At 41.1% G+C, this 17828-nt stretch overlaps 6 protein-coding genes across 6 annotated transcripts; 4 read left to right on the top strand and 2 right to left on the bottom strand.

Annotated features, from left to right (window-relative positions):
- Window positions 1–86: 86 nt before the first annotated feature.
- On the top strand, window positions 87–473 carry N7525_006878 (uncharacterized protein; the record flags this gene model as incomplete). The annotated part of the gene is made up of 1 exon (XM_002567388.2): window positions 87–473. The coding sequence occupies one exon, from the start codon at window positions 87–89 to the stop codon at window positions 471–473; it is 387 nt and encodes a 128-aa protein (XP_002567434.2).
- Window positions 474–562: 89 nt separating this feature from the next.
- Window positions 563–1513, top strand: N7525_006877 (uncharacterized protein; the record flags this gene model as incomplete). Its single annotated transcript, XM_061213852.1, has 4 exons — window positions 563–604; window positions 868–1129; window positions 1264–1357; window positions 1438–1513. 4 exons carry the CDS (start codon window positions 563–565, stop codon window positions 1511–1513), a joined length of 474 nt encoding a protein of 157 aa, XP_061068283.1.
- Window positions 1514–1549: 36 nt separating this feature from the next.
- On the bottom strand, window positions 1550–2207 carry N7525_006876 (uncharacterized protein; the record flags this gene model as incomplete). The annotated part of the gene is made up of 2 exons (XM_061213851.1): window positions 1550–1782; window positions 1850–2207. 2 exons carry the CDS (start codon window positions 2205–2207, stop codon window positions 1550–1552), a joined length of 591 nt encoding a protein of 196 aa, XP_061068282.1.
- Window positions 2208–3648: 1441 nt separating this feature from the next.
- On the top strand, window positions 3649–4171 carry N7525_006875 (uncharacterized protein; the record flags this gene model as incomplete). Its single annotated transcript, XM_002567385.2, has 2 exons — window positions 3649–3985; window positions 4038–4171. 2 exons carry the CDS (start codon window positions 3649–3651, stop codon window positions 4169–4171), a joined length of 471 nt encoding a protein of 156 aa, XP_002567431.2.
- A 10335-nt stretch (window positions 4172–14506) lies between these two features.
- On the top strand, window positions 14507–15384 carry N7525_006874 (uncharacterized protein; the record flags this gene model as incomplete). Its single annotated transcript, XM_061213850.1, has 2 exons — window positions 14507–14997; window positions 15072–15384. The coding sequence occupies 2 exons, from the start codon at window positions 14507–14509 to the stop codon at window positions 15382–15384; spliced, it is 804 nt and encodes a 267-aa protein (XP_061068281.1).
- Window positions 15385–16324: 940 nt separating this feature from the next.
- On the bottom strand, window positions 16325–16827 carry N7525_006873 (GATA-type transcription factor; the record flags this gene model as incomplete). The annotated part of the gene is made up of 2 exons (XM_002567381.2): window positions 16325–16498; window positions 16558–16827. The coding sequence occupies 2 exons, from the start codon at window positions 16825–16827 to the stop codon at window positions 16325–16327; spliced, it is 444 nt and encodes a 147-aa protein (XP_002567427.2).
- Window positions 16828–17828: the final 1001 nt, after the last annotated feature.

Genomic DNA, 17828 nt, shown 5'->3' with positions numbered 1-17828 from the left:
GGCATTCATACAGTGAGTGTTTTCGTTCCCAGCATATTCTACGTGTTGACTCTCACTAACTCATACCTCCTTCCTTCGAGTTTGAAATGCATCTCCGCACTCTTACTATTTGCTCGGTGGTGGCTGTGTCAGCGCTCCCTTTTGCATCTGTCGAATTCTATGCATTAAAGGCGGAGACTGTCAAAAGCGTCGGGGGGAGTCTGGCTCCTATCGGCATTACAAGACGTCTTGATATGAGCGACCCATCTGTTGATATCTCTAGGCGTGGAAGCGAGGCAGATGCTTCTATCGACATTGCCAGACGTCTTGATATGAGCGACCCATCTGTTGGTATCTCTAGGCGTGGAAGCGAGGCAGATGCTTCTATCGACATTGCCAGACGTCTTGATATGAGCGACCCATCTGTTGGTATCTCTAGGCGTGGAAGCGAGGCAGATGTTTCGGCGTGCCAAACAGACAAAGCCCTCCGTTGATATCGTGTGAGTGTTTGCAAATACCACTGCTCAATTTGATGGTCTGACGGTAAAATTGGCTACCTGCATCTGGTCTGTAAGCCATCGCAATGGCTACTTCCCGCTTAGCCTTCACAATGCCCAAGGGGAAGGTTACTACATTCTTTCGTGTACCTAGATTGGTGTCTCAGAATCAGATTCAATTGCTACTTAGAATCACCTAGTCTACAAGAGCGTGTGTCAAGCACAAACGCTCAGAAATGCTGATCGAGCGGAATCGAATACTTATTTACAGATGCTGGTTCAATTCGTACCGTACTTCTCATATTTGGTCTTACTTTAGTATGCTCAGGACTAGATTCTCGGAAACTATATCCTATCTGACTATGCCTGATATAATCTATGCAATTGCCAGTGCATATCTTGCGAAAGGAGCTCAACAGTCCGCGGCCTCAGAGGTAACCGATACCACGAGATGCGCCGGATAATAGAACAATCGGTTCAATGGGGCATCATTCCAACTATCAACTTAGACGTTGGTAGAGATAATCCGACGTCGTTTAACTACAACTGGGATATAGTGAGTTTGGAGCGCCATTATTCCCTTATTAAGCGAGCTAATGCTACAGTAGAAGAAGATGCAGATGTCCGCGTCGAAGGCAGCAATGAGGACGAATGTTTTCTATTTACCTGACCCCCTCGGAGACGTTTGATCCAAGATCACGTATGTATATGTTTGTATAAGTGGATGGGTAATAGGCTGCCGCTGCACTATGTAGCAATAGGGTACAAAAATGCTAGCTTTTCCTAGATAATAAAGGCTGCGGACTAGAATACTATGCAGATTATTGTTCTGTTCGGGGCAAGAAGGCCTGGTCTGCAGTGATTTGTACAGTCAACTGGATGTAAATCTATTTTTTAACTATACTTGTCTACTACACATTGATCGGACAAGGATATTTTTCCCTTCTAATTTGTTACTGAGGGAGACAAGGCCAGGGGGGTTTTTGGAGAGGAGGGGATCTTTCACAGTATCTGGACAGAGTCTTGATACTGTATGAATTTCAAATGAGAAGCTAATCAAGATAACGTTACACTCATCCATTCATTTTCCCGTTCGCTGCCAGGCGCTTTGATCGCCTATTCCTAGAATAGTCCTCTCCTCCATGTCCCCTTCTGCGTTTACCAAACCCTTCACTCTCCGGATGGCTAGTCTCGATAGATGGCAATTCATCACTTTGAAAAGACCGCAGGAAGTAGCCTCGACCACCAGATACCGCGTGGGTCTCTGCTTTCCGGTGACAGCTTCGATCTTTGTTTTGTGAGGCCCCTGGGGCAGATTTTGTCAGCAAAACGAATCTTCAAGCAGTCCACTTCAATTATTCGTATAAACATACTATCTTCGATTTTAGGAGGGTTGGCAGCCTCGGACCTTTCCTCCTCTAGATACGCGTGGGGAAATTCAAGCTCAAGGGACCCACCAAAAATGGGACTTTGACTATATTTTGATTTGCATGGCGTCAAGTCACAATTCGAATTCGTCAGTGCGGACTTGGGATTGCTCTGTGGAACGTGAGAGCCTCCATCATCAAAAGTCGCCCAAAATTCTGGTGTACTCAAAGGCTCAGTGTCCCCATCAGAAACATCCTGTTGTGGTGCGTGATGCTCCCCACAATCATCGTTGGCATCTTCGTATATAACGATAGGGTTGGCTTCCGAGCCCAATTTATCACCCGATACTCCGGTATTGACCATGGTGCCTCTGTTTAAGTCAAAATAGGAGGGATCTACCCCCAGCCAATTAGTAAGTAAACTTCCCAGACAAGATTAATCCTTTCATACCTGGAGCTTCTGTCATGGATTTATCAAAGCCGTGTGAAATGGGTCGTGATATTAGAGATTAAATAGATGTATTTATATGCAAGAATTAGGGAAATGAAGCGATCTGCGATCAAGAGCCTTGAAAGTTTTAAGCTCCCAGGAGGTATGATCGCGCTTATTTTGAGAAAATAAGCGCTTTATTGACGTTTGGTCCCCTTCCGCTCCTGGGAATTGCGCGAGTGTACAGACGCGCGCTCGAATGAGTTTCGCCGCTTTACTCTCTCCAATTCTATCTTGATTTCTATAGCTCCATACAGTAGGGACCACTTTCGCCTTCCATGTCAGACAAACACAGAGAAGCTTTTTCAAACCCTAATCACATGCGCTGCTAAGCCGTATTTAGTTACCCTCGTATCCAAAACCGTCACAAGGTCGAATGCTATAATACCAAACGAAGTAATATAACTGGCCAAGTATGGTTACTGTTTTAAAACCACAATACCACCTTCTCTCCATATTTTTACGCCATTTGCAACTCAAACACCAAGATCATCTTTAACCAACGATTATAGTCTATGAAGTGTTAGGTCTATCTTCCATCTGCCATTCTGATGCATTCGATGTCTCTGCAAGTCGCCGAGTCCTATGGTAGTCAAGGCCCAGAGAGCCTTCTCATAATCGCTTGTACATTTTCTGCCTCCCTCAGCTTGCAGATGCGCTCGAAATCACTTTCACCTCTTTAATCTCTCGGATTCTATATTAACCTATTTCGCCTAACGTCATTTCTTTTATGGCAGTTAACCCCAGACAGATATCCGTGGAAGAATCTCAGCCCAGTAATACTAGACAACGCCCTGAAAATATTCATTGCCCCTTGAATATATAGACTGTGAACTATCTGTTACAATTCACTTGTAAACAAATTAACATACTCTAAGTTTGTACTGTTCCTCGATATAAAAAGCGGTTTAAATCAGATTAAATAATTGCAGTGACCAGGGTCCTTTATACTAGACCGTACAGAGTGGCTGCGAAGCAGCCCTGTCAGTGTACCGGTGTACCGCGACTTCTGGGGAGTTGTGGTATTGCTCCTAGGAGCCCATATCTTATCAGATCTTCGGTCTCCCGGCTCTTCGCGACTTCCCCTAATATAAATAAGGCACCAGTGCGCCCTGCTTTCTTGGTAGTTTACCTCCCCGAAGTGTAAGCTACTGGGTTAGGCAAAACCCGCTCCACTGTCACTATGGTAAGCACATTCATCGATACCTCAAGTACCGTTTTAGACAGTGGGACTAATAAACATCATTAGTATACTGTGGCCTATCTGAAGACGATATCTTGCATCTGGTGCAACCGGATTGTTGATGCTACGACGATGTATCTGGTAGAAGGGGTCGTATCCGTGGACAAGAATGAAATCAGAAAGGTTTTGCCATGGGTATCCGATGGATGGAGCCTACCTCAACCTATGCAACTCGACAAGGGATTGGATAGCTGGTTCGAATACGGACTCGAAGTCATCTTAGAGATTCTTAGAGACAACAAGCGCAAGGCGGAGAAAGGTAGTCATCTGACAGTTGTGAGAATTCTGAAGGCTACCAAAAGTATAAGTGAGGATAAAGAGTTCGATCTTCACGTTGCCGTTTGGCTCAAATCTGGAGTGCTTGAAAATCTCGCTCCTTGTCTGCTTGACAACCACAACAGAAATCCAGGTATGTTTTTCAGCACAATGTGAACCATCGAAATGCTGATTTTGGCTCAAAGGTGCCGCGAGAGATTTCAAAGATCTTCCATGTGGTAAGAAGGAGGCGGGCTTGAAGTGTGCTTCTATCCCGCCTACGCCACCGCTACGTCGTTCCGCCAGAATTCGGAAATACATACAGAAGGGAAATAGGTGACATTTTCTGGGATCTGAATCCGAAGCAAGTGCATCGTGCAGGAAGCAAGCGGCGCAAAATGCAGGGCAGTGTAGACCTTTGTATCTTCCATACTGGTATTTTAAGCTTCTGATATTTATTACCTTGTTACATACAAAACGCATTATCTACGCGCTATTCATATCCGGATTAGCGTATCATGTGATTAGGGTTTGAAATAAGGTCCCTCTGTTCCTGACATGGAAGGCGAAAGCGACTGCTACTGTACCTTTCACGGTTAATCTTGCCATATCTTTGGCAGTATCCAGCACCGTAATAGAAAGCGCCATGAAATTAGACATCGTATCTATTCTGACTATCAATTGCGGGGCCAGCCACAGCCTAAAATTTCAATATCGTTATAGTCAAGTCCTTCAGTTTGATCTCATAACAGTGGCCCATTCGTTAATGCCGCGTAGGAAGCGACGATCTGTTCCGGATTTGTAGGGCTGGATTTCGAATATCGAATAGTCGAATATTCGAAAATAATTGAATTTCGGATTCGAATAATCTGGATATTCCTACTTACTAACATCTTTTCGAATAAAAATATCTCTATCCGAAAATTATTCGATATATTCAAAACCTAGCACGTGCTTATCGTCGAACCTTCCGATTTATATATATCCCGTAATAATACTAGCCGTCTTATTATTTCCCTATATAGAGAGTGCCTTCTTAAACCTAACAAATCTCTACTACTATTAAAGAGTCTCTCCACTACAACCTCTAATACTAGAATTGCTAAATAATCCCTAGTAGCTACGCTAACGCGTGGATACTTATAGCAATAAGCCCTCTACTAAGAGAAAAGCCACTCCTTATCCTATATAGCCGGATCCTAAGCTATTATAAGCCTATCTTTAAAGTACCTATTAATATTAGAGAGTTAACGTCTTAGTGGTTATAGTTTTTAAAGAATCCGGGCCTCTATCGTTCTTACTACTAGTTCGATCGGGCTACTTCTAATAGTAGAGTCCGGCCGAGGCGACGGCGGATACTACTCGTGAAGTAATTCTTTTATATGACTTATAACCTTCGGCGCACTAACTTTGCCTAACTCTTTTTCTAGTAATAATATTTTAAATCGTAGGTCGAGAACTTAGGCTATATAATAGGTATCTTATCTATCTATTAGTTTATAATACTTTTTAAACTTATTTAGCCCTAAAGATACTATAGAAGTAATATCTAGACTTAGTCTAGAAAATTCTCCCTCCCTAGATAAAGTATTATTTAGTATATCGTGAAGCTTATAGTAGATAGGTATTATAAGGCTAATCTAGGGCTAGCGCTTAGAAATAGTGAGTATAAATTCCTTAAATTTCGTAAGAATAAGCTTAATTTAATAGAGACACTCCTAGTCTTTAGTTATAAAGGGTGGAAGGTAGGATTAGTTATCAATCCACTTCTTAATTTATTACTTTACTAGTAAGGCGTCTCTAATCATTCGAAATGTCGAATTCTACCTTATATTAATATTATACTCTATAAATTTGTTATTTAATCGATATATTTAATAAACCACCTTCTATTACTATTTTCTCTATAGTATTCTTATAATCTAAAGGCTTATAATTCGAAGGCGGGATACTATAGAGTGAATCCTAATTTCTTTATTCTCCTATATAAGATCGTATACTATAACTACTATCTTATTATCACTAGACTTTAGCGTAGAGAGTATATCGCTAATAATTAGATTAAGGATATAAGCTAGATAGCGGATATAGCTATCCGCTCCTTAGAAACGAAGGATCTCTATCTCCTTAATAGCTATCTTAGGATAGTAAAGATTCTCTTTTAAGTTAAAAAATAGCTCTAATATTAATAATTCGTTATTAGAGGTATTATCTATAGTAATAGTAAGAACTTTACGTTTAACTTTAAGCTCCTCGAGTGTTCTATAAAGTAGGTCTACTATATTCTCTCTAGTATAGGCCCTATATATCTTAGTAAACTTAAGCACGCGTTTATAATAGTGAAAATCACTATCTAACTAGTGACTAATCACCCCTAATATCGGTTTTAAATTCTTATTTATCTATACGTCTAACGATAATATAATAGTCTAATAGGTGTTAGCTAGTAAGCTAATAAGTTATTCTCTATATAGAACGAATTTAGCGTTAATTCGACGAGCGATAGCCTTCCGGTATATAAATAGAAGTGCGATACCTAGAATATCCTTAAAGATTTATTAAAATACTAGAGACTTAATTACTATAAAAGCTATATTATCTAAGACTATCTATCTTATTAAGTTTTGCTCTAGCCGTTTTAATATTTTAGTTTCTACTCTCTTCTTAAATAGGCTACTTATAGATTACTACTTTATACCACTATCCTTAGGACTATTAGTGCTATAGAGGAAAATCCTATATTTAGTAATATAATTTTTTATATTAGAAGTCGAAGTTACTCTTATAGAATCGGAAGTTTACTAGTTATACCTTCTATATTAAATTTTTCGGTCCTTAGCTAGTCTCTTACTCCCTTTCTATAACTAGAATTTACCCGGGAGTAGAGATATAATAAATTACGCCTATAGCGAGTCATTCTATAGTCTACCGCGAGTTAATAGAGTAGAGCGCTAAGATATCTTAGACGATCTATAGATAGGAAACTCCGTCTACTAAAGCGATTCTACTAGGGAGCTTCGGGTTTAATCCAATTAGCTCGCTAAATTATCCGGTGTTATAGGCTCTAGGGTTCCTATTAACCCGTCTAAACGAGGTCTTTTAAAGATACGGTCTTCTATTAGCGCCTTATCGTCACTTCTATCGTTTAAGAGATAGTAATTAATCCTCTAAGATCGCCGATAGTGTCTAGGAATATAAGGAGAGATAATTTCTATTATAGGTGAAGAAGAAAGACTACTATCGGCTATTACGATAAGATATATAGGCTTAAATATCTTGATTCATATAATAAGGTCTATATAAAAAAGGGGTTTATAGTAAATAAAGAGTACACGACGAAACCACGCTAAATCACGGGTATATTCATTAGGGCGTTAGCTAATTATCCTACGCGGTCAATTTCTTAGCGGAGTTTCGAATAACTTTTCGAATATCCGCATTTCGAATACGACAGTGATGCCGTAAAACGTTTTCGAATTCGTATAGACCCTTCAAGATTCTTTTCGAATTCGAATAGGGAAAAACTCTATTCGAATCCACCCCTACTTGAAGTCATAAATTCTGTGACTAATTAACTAGAAAGGGGGAAAAACGATCTTTTGGCTTGGAGCTGAATCTGGCTGATATGGGGATATTTCCACGTGACTATAACTGAGCTATATAACGTATTTCACTACCGAGCTGCGCACACCACCGAGCTGCGCACCCCAGAGCACATAGTAAATACGATATATTCTACGTTTATATCTCAACAACCATGTTTTTATTTTAGCTCCTTATTTGTCGATAGCCATCGACAAGTCTCATTAGCACCATATATCAATTTCAAAGAGGGTAGAAGGCTATGTTATCATGATTTCGAAATTTATCGAAAATTACGTTGCGAAGAACTAGAAATATATATGTCGGGATCATAATATTATAAAATTTATTTCAAGTCTTAACAAGTGGCTAGATATCATATAAAAAGCATTAGGCTATAATGAAAAGTTTGTATAGACAACCGTTGTTGTATATCATGTTGTAATTTATCGCTTTTACTATGTGTTCTGGGGTGCGCAGCTCGGTAGTGAAATATGTTAGTTAACATAACTAGCCTTCGAGATGACAAATACGTTCTATTCCGTCTTATTCCTTGCGCTCGGAAAAGTGTTCCCTCGATTAGGACGGCCACCATAGGGTCCTGGTGGTCGTACAAAATATAAAACCATCTGTCAAGAAACAGGATGATACTGTCTTTTTACCATGTAAACATGTGACTTTTTTACTATGCACCTTGCTTACTAATTGTGTCCGACTAGATTGTCAAAACCGGACAATTGTTGTTTTTAGTTAGTTAGAGAATTGTACCATTGTGAATTTTACCCGTACGTTCGCCATACACCAAATTTCCGACACCATCGCATTTAATATGGGTGTCTAGCGGTCGGTGACTGGCAGGAAGTAGAGTTTGCTTTGGTCACATTCATGGTTGTGCCAAAAATGGTTAGCGGTAATTTATGCGTTACGTGAGTGATGTCTTGGTGTTTTTTGTTGGTCAGCAATGCACTGATGCTCTCTCGGTCATCCCTTGTCCCTCTCAATTTCTCACCTTGTTGACGTCCCCCATCCTTCCAGTCTTCTTTTGCAATGGAAAATACTGATTCTCGACTTCGAAATGTTCGACTTTGTCCGGTAAGATAGAGTTCTTTGACCTAAGGTAATGAGCTACACTCATACAGGAACAGACACTCAAACTAGGCGACCAGACCATCACTATGACGGACGTCAAGCGGCTGGATCAGAATCGACCAGTATACCGACTGGAAATTGAACCAGTGAATAACCTTCTATCAACTGTTATTATTAAACAACAAAAAGAAGGATGGTCCGACGAGTTCGAGAAAGAAGCTTCTTCTTATAGGAGGTTAAAAGACCTTCAAGGAGACAAGATTCCTGTTTTTTTTGGCTAGGGTTATTTCGATGGAATCCGGGCACTGGTATTCTCGGAGGTTGTCGGCACCACTCTACTTGATCTCGCTCGTAGTAAGAAGCCTATCGACGAGAAAACGATGAAGGATAAACTCATAGGGGTGTTCCAATCTTTATCTGCCCGCGGAGCCATATATTAGGATCAAAAGCTGGATAATTTCATGTATTGCGATAACGGAGTACCTGACGCAAGTAAAGTGATGGTTGTCGATTTTGAGTAAGTCGAGTTTCCTACTTTGTTTCGCCCCTAGAAACTAGGCGTGAACAATAAGGGCGCGCGAGCTTTGATGGATGACTTCAGAGACACTCGGGACAGATATCATGAAACCTCGCCTGTTAGGCCTTAGGAACATAAACCCGATAGTCGTGACGAAGAGTACCCCCTAAGGACGATTGATTCGAATGTGATTACGCCGTTAATGGGTTCGGGGAGCATCGAGGCCCTACGTTATATCGCGGCTTGAGCGAATAAGAGGAAAGATATGATTGCATAGGTAGCTTAGATCAGGCTTCACTAATGGATGCAAAACTATTGGTAACTAACAACCGAAATCCAGTTAAACATGAAATGGTTGTAGGTTGTAGAAGCTGTTAGCCGCGTGTATTCTCATGCCAGTAATATGGTCTGTATATTATGTACAATATTATAGAACGGAGATCTCGACTTTTTTATTAGACAGAAAGGAGCGAACTCCATATCACGTAATGCTAGTACGGTCCATCCTAATATCCAAATGGGGCAACTAACTGTAATAATAGAATATTGGTATTACAATAACAACACAACTACGAGAAATCGCTTTTTATATGATAAGTGACGTATTCGTTGGTGGAATTGACTGCCCCACTAGCTTTTGTGATATGGTGTTTAGAAATGTTATATAACAAAACAAGGGGTGTCGATCAAATATATGTAAGAGCTGACGCTGGGACTTGAGTATAGTAAAGGGTAAGGGATCCCATAAGCGGTACGAGCTCTTATTACTTTATATTGAATCGTCATCACTACTGTCGGTATGTCTCTAGGAGATTTCTAATGCACTTGGTTTCGGTCTCGAACCAGTGGATAAGGTATGAGTCCTTTTAATATGTAAACTGAGCTTGCTACCGGGTTGTATTGACCTCTCGTAGTATTTATTCGAGGTCTAGAGAAAGCGAGTCCGGCTAGTGTTAGCGGACGGTATCGGTGAATCAGCTGGTAGTGGGAGAAAGTCCCAACCTCCGAGATTTGATTTTGGTATATGGTAAAATGATCACGACTGTGCACGAGCATTAACACATGCTTGGCTATTCCGATTACTACGGTGCTAACATATTGTTGATTTGTTCACAGCCTACTTTTCCTAGAAGCCGGTTCCTACGGGTATTGGAAATAACATCTAATCGGCGGATGACGAGTGAGGATGTTGAGTGAGTCCATTTCAATCAGCTACACCTATCTTATAAACAGGCTGCCTAAGTTAATAATTGACACACTGCTGCTATGTTGAAAATAAACATTGCGAGGTAAAACCAATATAGTCATAAAATTGCCTAGTCTAACACCTAGTGGTATTGCTCTGTGAATATGAAGTGTTCATCTTATTTTGTAGTAGGCCTTACTCACCGTATGGTTGTTGTTTCCTATATGAAGCCGATGAGATAGACTCGCTTTTTAGCGGATGATAGAGCGAACTTGGTATAGGATGATGTGGAGACTTATAAGCGAGGTTATTAATATTATGATATGTACGCTGATCGCTTCAAACCAAGGCGATAGATAACCTTGCGATCAGGAGGGGGAGGAAGTTAGACGAACCAGAATAGTTCTAAAGCGTAGTCATCTATAATCCGGGACAATTCTTCAAGCTGTATACAACTTAGTGTATGCACAAGTGGTAGGGATAGAGGGGATAGAGGACCGAGGACCATAGCGATAGGCCATCTTGCTCTCTATTTGATCTTTAGGGTCTGTAGAATATGATGTCCTTTTTTTATCATACTAAGCCCGTCAAATTCTTCTTGGCCAAGACTTAAAGTCTAACTAATAGTTTGAGAATTTATAGAAGTAATTTAAGAGGCTTCCGTGTACTAAGCGCTAATGCCCATTAATCTATCACTTGACCCAGATGTACCCTGTATTTTAAATGGTAAACCTATGTTGTATTTTGTTAGTAATCCCCATAGTAATTGTAAGAAGCCGCCCTACTAAATTTAATCTCTACCATTTTTGAAGCTATTTATATGGTATTGAACGATCCGTTTCTGTCGTCTCACCCTGAGAAGTCCCATCCGTTCTTTTCCTCTTTGGCCTGTGTGCCCGGTCTGACGGAGTTGTGTTTGGCGGAATTGGGTTTGACAGTGTTGGGTTTGACAGAGTTGGGTTTGACAGAGTTGGGATTGATAGAGTTGGGTTTGACAGAGTTCGGTTTGATAGAGTTGGGTTTGACAGAGTTGGGTTTGACAGAGTTGGGTTTAACAGAGTTGGGTTTGACAGAGTTGGGTTTGACAGAGTTGGGTTTGACAGAGTTGGGTTTAGCGGAGTTGGGTTTAGCGGAGTTGGGAAGTATGTTGGCCCATGCATAAGCCGCACTTTTATAGGCCCGCGAGGGTGGGGAAATGTGTATTTATTTAGTTGGAGTGCTAGTGCCAGGGCACCTTGGTGCTGAGATCCGAAGATCAAGAACACGAGAAGGAATGGTATATGTTTACCTGCGATCCACAAATAATAGAATAGGGATCCTGGATCAGGCCCCTAAGTCTAAGCTACTGCACTACATGTGCTTTTAGAATGCGTCAATCTCGCTGCATGTATACGATCAAGGATGGATTCTAATTTAGGATCATCTATGCTGAATTAATGGTGCTGCTTTATTGAAATTGTCCTTTTGTCGTTCAACATTAAATTCCTCTACTACAAAGGCTTGCATATCCACTTCTTATTTTCTTTGGTTTTTCTACACCCTCAATATCATTTATATAAGGAAGGCCATCGCACTTGATCAACCTCTTCCTGCAAAATATTTCGTCCTTATATGCCGCAATTCTAAGTATTATCTTCCGTTTACTTTAGAACATAAAAAGTGGTGGTCCCCTATTGTCCCTGCATTTCGGTTACGAATAGGTACGTACTATGCTGCATTTATTAGCATCACATCCCTATTGAGACACCCCACATTCTCAACTAGAACTGTGAGTATATCCGGCTAATATTCTTCTAGTTCTATGTACCAGAGCTTGTTTGGATCCTAGTTGTCGGAATGCTAGTCTTTGTCCTACCTATTCCTATACCGGCCTTTTCGCCGTTGGGTGTCAGTGAACACCCTCTTCTAGGAACGGACTGGTGCTACCAAAGATACTTAGGAGTATTTGGCTAACTATAACCCCACAGCATTAGTCCAACTTCTTCACAAGATTCGCGACCCCATTCTCAATCAGCACTACCTATAGAGATAAATCTCTCTCTCCCTAGGAGTGCAACTGCATCCTTCTGGATACGGCTGCGATACTAGGGCTATACATTCATATAGCCGCCATAAGGGTTTACAATAAATCAACAAGCGGAGCCATGAAAAGATCGGCCTGTCCCCATGAAAGTCCCCCAAAATTGGGCGATGTTGCTGTAAATTTTCCTCCATGGATAGGTCTGGAGTCCTTTTTACTGATATCCGGTTTAGCCAGTAATGACCAACTCCTGCTCATCGTTCCGTCCTCCTTACGCTCATTTTGCCATGATTTACCTTGACCGTGATGGTAAGCTTGAGATTATTGAATCATCTTCTATTCGAGAGCGAAACTCCACTGTGTTCACCCCAGAAGTCCGCTAGAACTTTCTCGAGATTCTAGGTGAACGTATCGGCTACAATGCCCCAGTTCTCCGTATGTCAAAGTTCTAGACCCCGAGACCAGTATATATATGCTAATACACATATATAGAGACAACCGACACATTTTCACTATTATAAACGCGTGCTTAAGTTTACTAAGATATATAGGGCCTATACTAGAGAGAATATAGTAGACCTACTTTATAGAACACTTAAGGAGTTTAAAGTTAAACGTAAAGTTCTTACTATCACTATAGATAATACCTCTAATAACGAATCATTGATATTAGAGCTATTTTTTAACTTAAAAGAGAATCTTCACCGTCCTAAGATAGCTATTAAGGAGATAAAGATCCTTCGTTTCTAAGGAGCGGATAGCTATATCCGCTATCTAGCTTATATCCTTAATCTAATTGTTAGCGATATACTCTCTACGCTAAAGTCTAGTGATAATAAGATAGTAGTTATAGTATATAATCTTATATAGGAGAATAAAGAAATTAGGATTCACTCTATAGTATCCCGCCTTCGAATCATAAGCCTCTAGATCGTAAGAACACTATAAAGAAAATAGTAATAGAAGGTGGTTTATTAAATATATCGATTAAATAATAAATTTATAGAGTATAATATTAATATAAGGTAGAATTCGACATTTCGAATAATTAGGGACGCCTTACTAGTAAAGTAATAAATTAAGAAGTGGATTAATAACTAATCCTACCTTCTACCTTTCACGACTAAAGACTAGGAGTGTCTCTATCAAATTAAGCTTATTCTTACGAAATTTAAGGAATTCACACTCACTATTTCTAAGCGCTAGCCCTAGATTAGCCTTATAATACCTATCTACTATAAGCTTCACGATATACTAAATAATACTTTATCTAGAGAGGGAGAATTTTCTAGACTAAGTCTAGATATTACTTCTATAGTATCTTTAGGGCTAAATAAGTTTAAAAAGTATTATAAACTAATAGATAGATAAGATACCTATTATATAGCCTAAGTTCTCGACCTACGATTTAAAATATTATTACTAGAAAAAGAGTTAGGCAAAGTTAGTGCGCCGAAGGTTATAAGTTATATAAAAGAATTACTTCACGAGTAGTATCCGCCGTCGCCTCGGCCGGACTCTACTATTAGAAGTAGCCCGATCGAACTAGTAGTAAGAACGATAGAGGCCCGGATTCTTTAAAAACTATAACTACTAAGACGTTAACTCTCTAATATTAATAGGTACTTTAAAGATAGGCTTATAATAGCTTAGGATCCGGCTATATAGGATAAGGAGTGGCTTTTCTCTTAGTGGAGGGCTTATTACTATAAGTATCCACGCGTTAGCGTAGCTGCTAGGGATTATTTAGCAATTCTAGTATTAGAGGTTGTAGTGGAGAGACTCTTTAATAGTGGTAGAGATTTATTAGGTTTAAGAAGGCACTCTCTATATAGGGAAATAATAAGACGGCTAGTATTATTACGGGATATATATAAATCGGAAGGTTCGACGATAAGCACGTGCTAGGTTTTAAATATATCGAATAATTTTCGGATAGAGATATTTTTATTCGAAAAGATGTTAGTAAGTAGGAATATCCAGATTATTCGAATCCGAAATTCAATTATTTTCGAATATTCGACTATTCGATATTCGAAATCCAGCCCTATTTCTCTCGAACCCTCTTTCAAAACACGCTATGCCTATTGCAGTCTCTTTCCCTGGCCTCCTTCCTGGCGGTACTCCAATACAGTGTAAATAACAATACAAAAAGAGGTAGAATGAACGTTGGACCTGCAAACAAGACAAACAAGACAAACAAAGCAAACAAAAGGGGAATGGATCTATCTGTCCTCTCTGATTTGGAAATTTTGTACGTCAGATCATTGACAGACTAATTATGTCGCCTAATATCAACACACTTCCTCCTGAGATAATTATACTCATCCTGGAGAATCTTCCAAACTCAGATACTCTGTTTGCAGCAATTCTGAGCTGTCACCGAGTCTACGAAGCAGCCAACCCGTATATCCCTTCGGTTCTGACCTCGATAGTCATTTTACAGATTGCTTCTCTGCGTGGCACTAGCAATGCTCTTTATGACGTGGTTAAGAGCATGACCCGTGTCCGGCCTGTCGTTCGGGACCTCCAAGACCAAGCGAGGTTTCTGACACAGACACTCGGTGCTCTTGAGGGCGCGGCACACGATTATGGCGATGATATTTTAGCACTGGAGCTACCACTTCAACAATGTGATCTACAATGTGCATCCATTGCCCAGAAGACCGCCAAACGTACCGTGAAGCGAAGCGACAATACCATAAGTAACTGGAAATATCTGTTATCCAGTTATAACCTGACATTCAGAGTGGCTTTGGGGAAAGCAAGACTGTGCGTATCTAGCCTTCCTCTCAACTAACTGTATTGTCTAATGGCCTCATTAGTCAACAATTTCCCCTTGCTAGCGTCGTGCTTGAGCAATATCAAATGATGGTTGAGCAGGCTAAGATAGACTTAACCGAGCAAGCGAACACCCCTGTAATTGCGGATCTGCTTCCGGAGACATCCAACACACAAAATATGCTTAAACGGGAAAAAAGATCTGTCGAACGGTGTCTTTATATCTGCAATGGAGCTTTGGAGTTTACTATGACTAGCGACTTTCAAGCCCGTAGGGGGCAGTCGACTGTTATCTCTTCTATCAACGAACTACTTCCTGAAGAACGAAAGAATTTCACGATGTTTGCAGAGCTCATTGGGATATTGCCGGCCTCGTGAAGAGTATGGAAGGATGCCTAAAGTGTTCTACGAACTGGACTTTCCGTGACAGCCAAGACTTACAGGATTCACGTGACTAGGCTAATTGACAGCTATCCCCGGTTACCCGGCCATTCAGGGATTCAGAAGAGTAAAAGCACAAAGGACATGAGGACGCTCCATTCGCATGTATCTAGTTACTACATAATAGTAGAGTAGTGCATGGAAAGCTAAGATATTCTTACTGCTAGTATTGCGGATCGCTAAGTTGCTAGTATTCCCGATACTAGTATTTGTTGTGATATGAGGCTGGTGCAGATCAGGAACCAAGCCGCTCCGTCGGAATTAGCTCCGAAGTGTCTATACAGACGACCAAGTTGATTGGAAATCAACTTGGCTCATTGTTGTATATATAGGCTCATGTATCCCTCTGAAATAACAAGTCAATTCATACCTCTGAACTACAACAGTATTACATCTAGCCCCGCTTTCTTATTTAGCTCACTGCTTACGGGATCTCATCCAAGACTAATCCACGGATTCTCACGGAATTGCCGAGGTGCTGTCCCGCGGGCCACTTCATACTGCGTACCTGTTCTACGTTGGTTTGGCGATTCACACCCAACCAGAACAATCGGCCGCTTTCCTTTGAGAACATTGGCCAAATCCATCGAACAGGTGCGGTTTGTCCCATTTCTCACTAGGGCCTTCTTCCGAAACATATATCCCTGCCTAACCATCCTTCACCCTCAGACTTGCCTTGCTTCAGCGTGATACTACGTTACTGATCTTTCCTTAAATTGCCTCCTTGACAAGAATTACTCAACATCATGCCTGCGTACCCCTTGTATATGCATACAATCGAGTTTCCAATGGCCAAGCTATTGAATAGCACGAAGAGTTTAACAGGGAGTTGCCGTTCACATTTCGTTGTGATAACTAACCAAATTAATCTACCCGACTATGTTTTGCCCCTGATGCCAATATCGTCCAACGCCACAAATTTGCCCGTTCGTCGAGACAATTTTGCATAATGTAAACCACAGGCGTTACAAAGAGTTCGGGGGCCGTCCGGACCACGACGCCATTCTGGTGTTTCAGAACGGTTGCAGCTATGACAACGAAGAGCACTATCCTTTATTTAGTTAATAAAAAGCTAATTGTTAAGACCGAGAAAGGCTTAATTTGACTTACCCCGTGCCATTCTCTTTTTTGTTTAGAGACTTTATGGGTCTTGCTCTGTTTAGTGACTGATGAACAAAGACCTCGGTCAGCCCCACCCGCCATACATGCGGCTGCCCGAGTATTCTGCTGCGCTAAGGCTTGGTATTGGTCGAAGCGCACAAGTTCATCCCTAATATAAATCAAGACATCCTGCTTTTGCTGCTCCTGACTGAGGAGGCCATTTATCTCAGTGATAGATAGTCCAGGGAGGGATCTTTGATGGTTGTCTGACTGACCCATTGCGGAGTGATACCGCACGAAAGCCAAGGTCTGTGCGCTGACTGTCTCGATCTGTTCAAGATCAGCATCTATGAGCCTGTGCTTATAATCAGTTTGGAGAGGGACTTGCTGGCTGTTGAAGGGGCCGACCAGGGTAATAGTTCCTTACCACCTTAAAAAACAGACTGAAATCAAGAGAACTCGGTGTTCGTTTTTCCGGCAGACATAACTGCTTTGGCTGAGGCGGTATCGAGTTTGGTATTTTCCTGATGGGAAATCCATGAAACACATTTGGAGGTTCGACAAAGGACGGCTGTGCTAAATCCATGGGATCGCATGACAATAAACCCGGTTGAGGTATAGATAGGTCCGGGTGCTTTGAAAAGCGACGGCTTTCGTTAAGAGAACAACCGTTCGGAGAGAAGGATGGATTTTCCGGGCGTATTACCTCCGGATGCTGGAGCTCATTGACGGGAGAGATAATGCCCAAAGATCTCTCCACTGTTGAAATTTTGGGTAATAAACCTTGCTCATTTGACGGAGCCCCTTCGATTGAATGGGCAATTTCATACACAGCCGGCAAAGCCGGTGGAGCGGCATGTCTGGTGTGAGAAGGCAGTGCATATGATGGATTTGAAGGAATCGCCAGAAAAGTCTCCCCAAATATTTCTTGAATAGATGGCAGCCGTTGCCTCGGCATTTGCCTCTGATCCTCACGGTTGACATCTTTCAAATGCTTTTTGAGAAGAACCATAGCTTGGGCTTGGACTACAAAGTCCAGATCGAAGAGTTAACGTGGCTTTAAGTATGTCGTGATAACTAGACTGTAATTGGTGATGTATTACGTCATACTAGCTTTGCCCGCGTCACTTCAAACACCGTACAGTACAGGAGTTTGGAGGATGTCTTCGACGCACTTTTGTGATATTCCTAAACGACCAATATGGGAGAGAGGCTTGGTGAATTAATTGGCCTGCACATTCCTGCTTTCCCTTCCTTTCCATCTTATTCTAGTCGCCACG

The sequence above is a fragment of the Penicillium rubens genome, assembly GCF_028828025.1.
Source record: "Penicillium rubens strain IBT 27055 chromosome Unknown utg000003l_segment0_segment0, whole genome shotgun sequence".
Taxonomy (NCBI): domain Eukaryota; kingdom Fungi; phylum Ascomycota; class Eurotiomycetes; order Eurotiales; family Aspergillaceae; genus Penicillium; species Penicillium rubens.
Note: the sequence above shows the minus strand (reverse complement) of the source record. Positions and strands in the feature narration are given on the sequence as shown.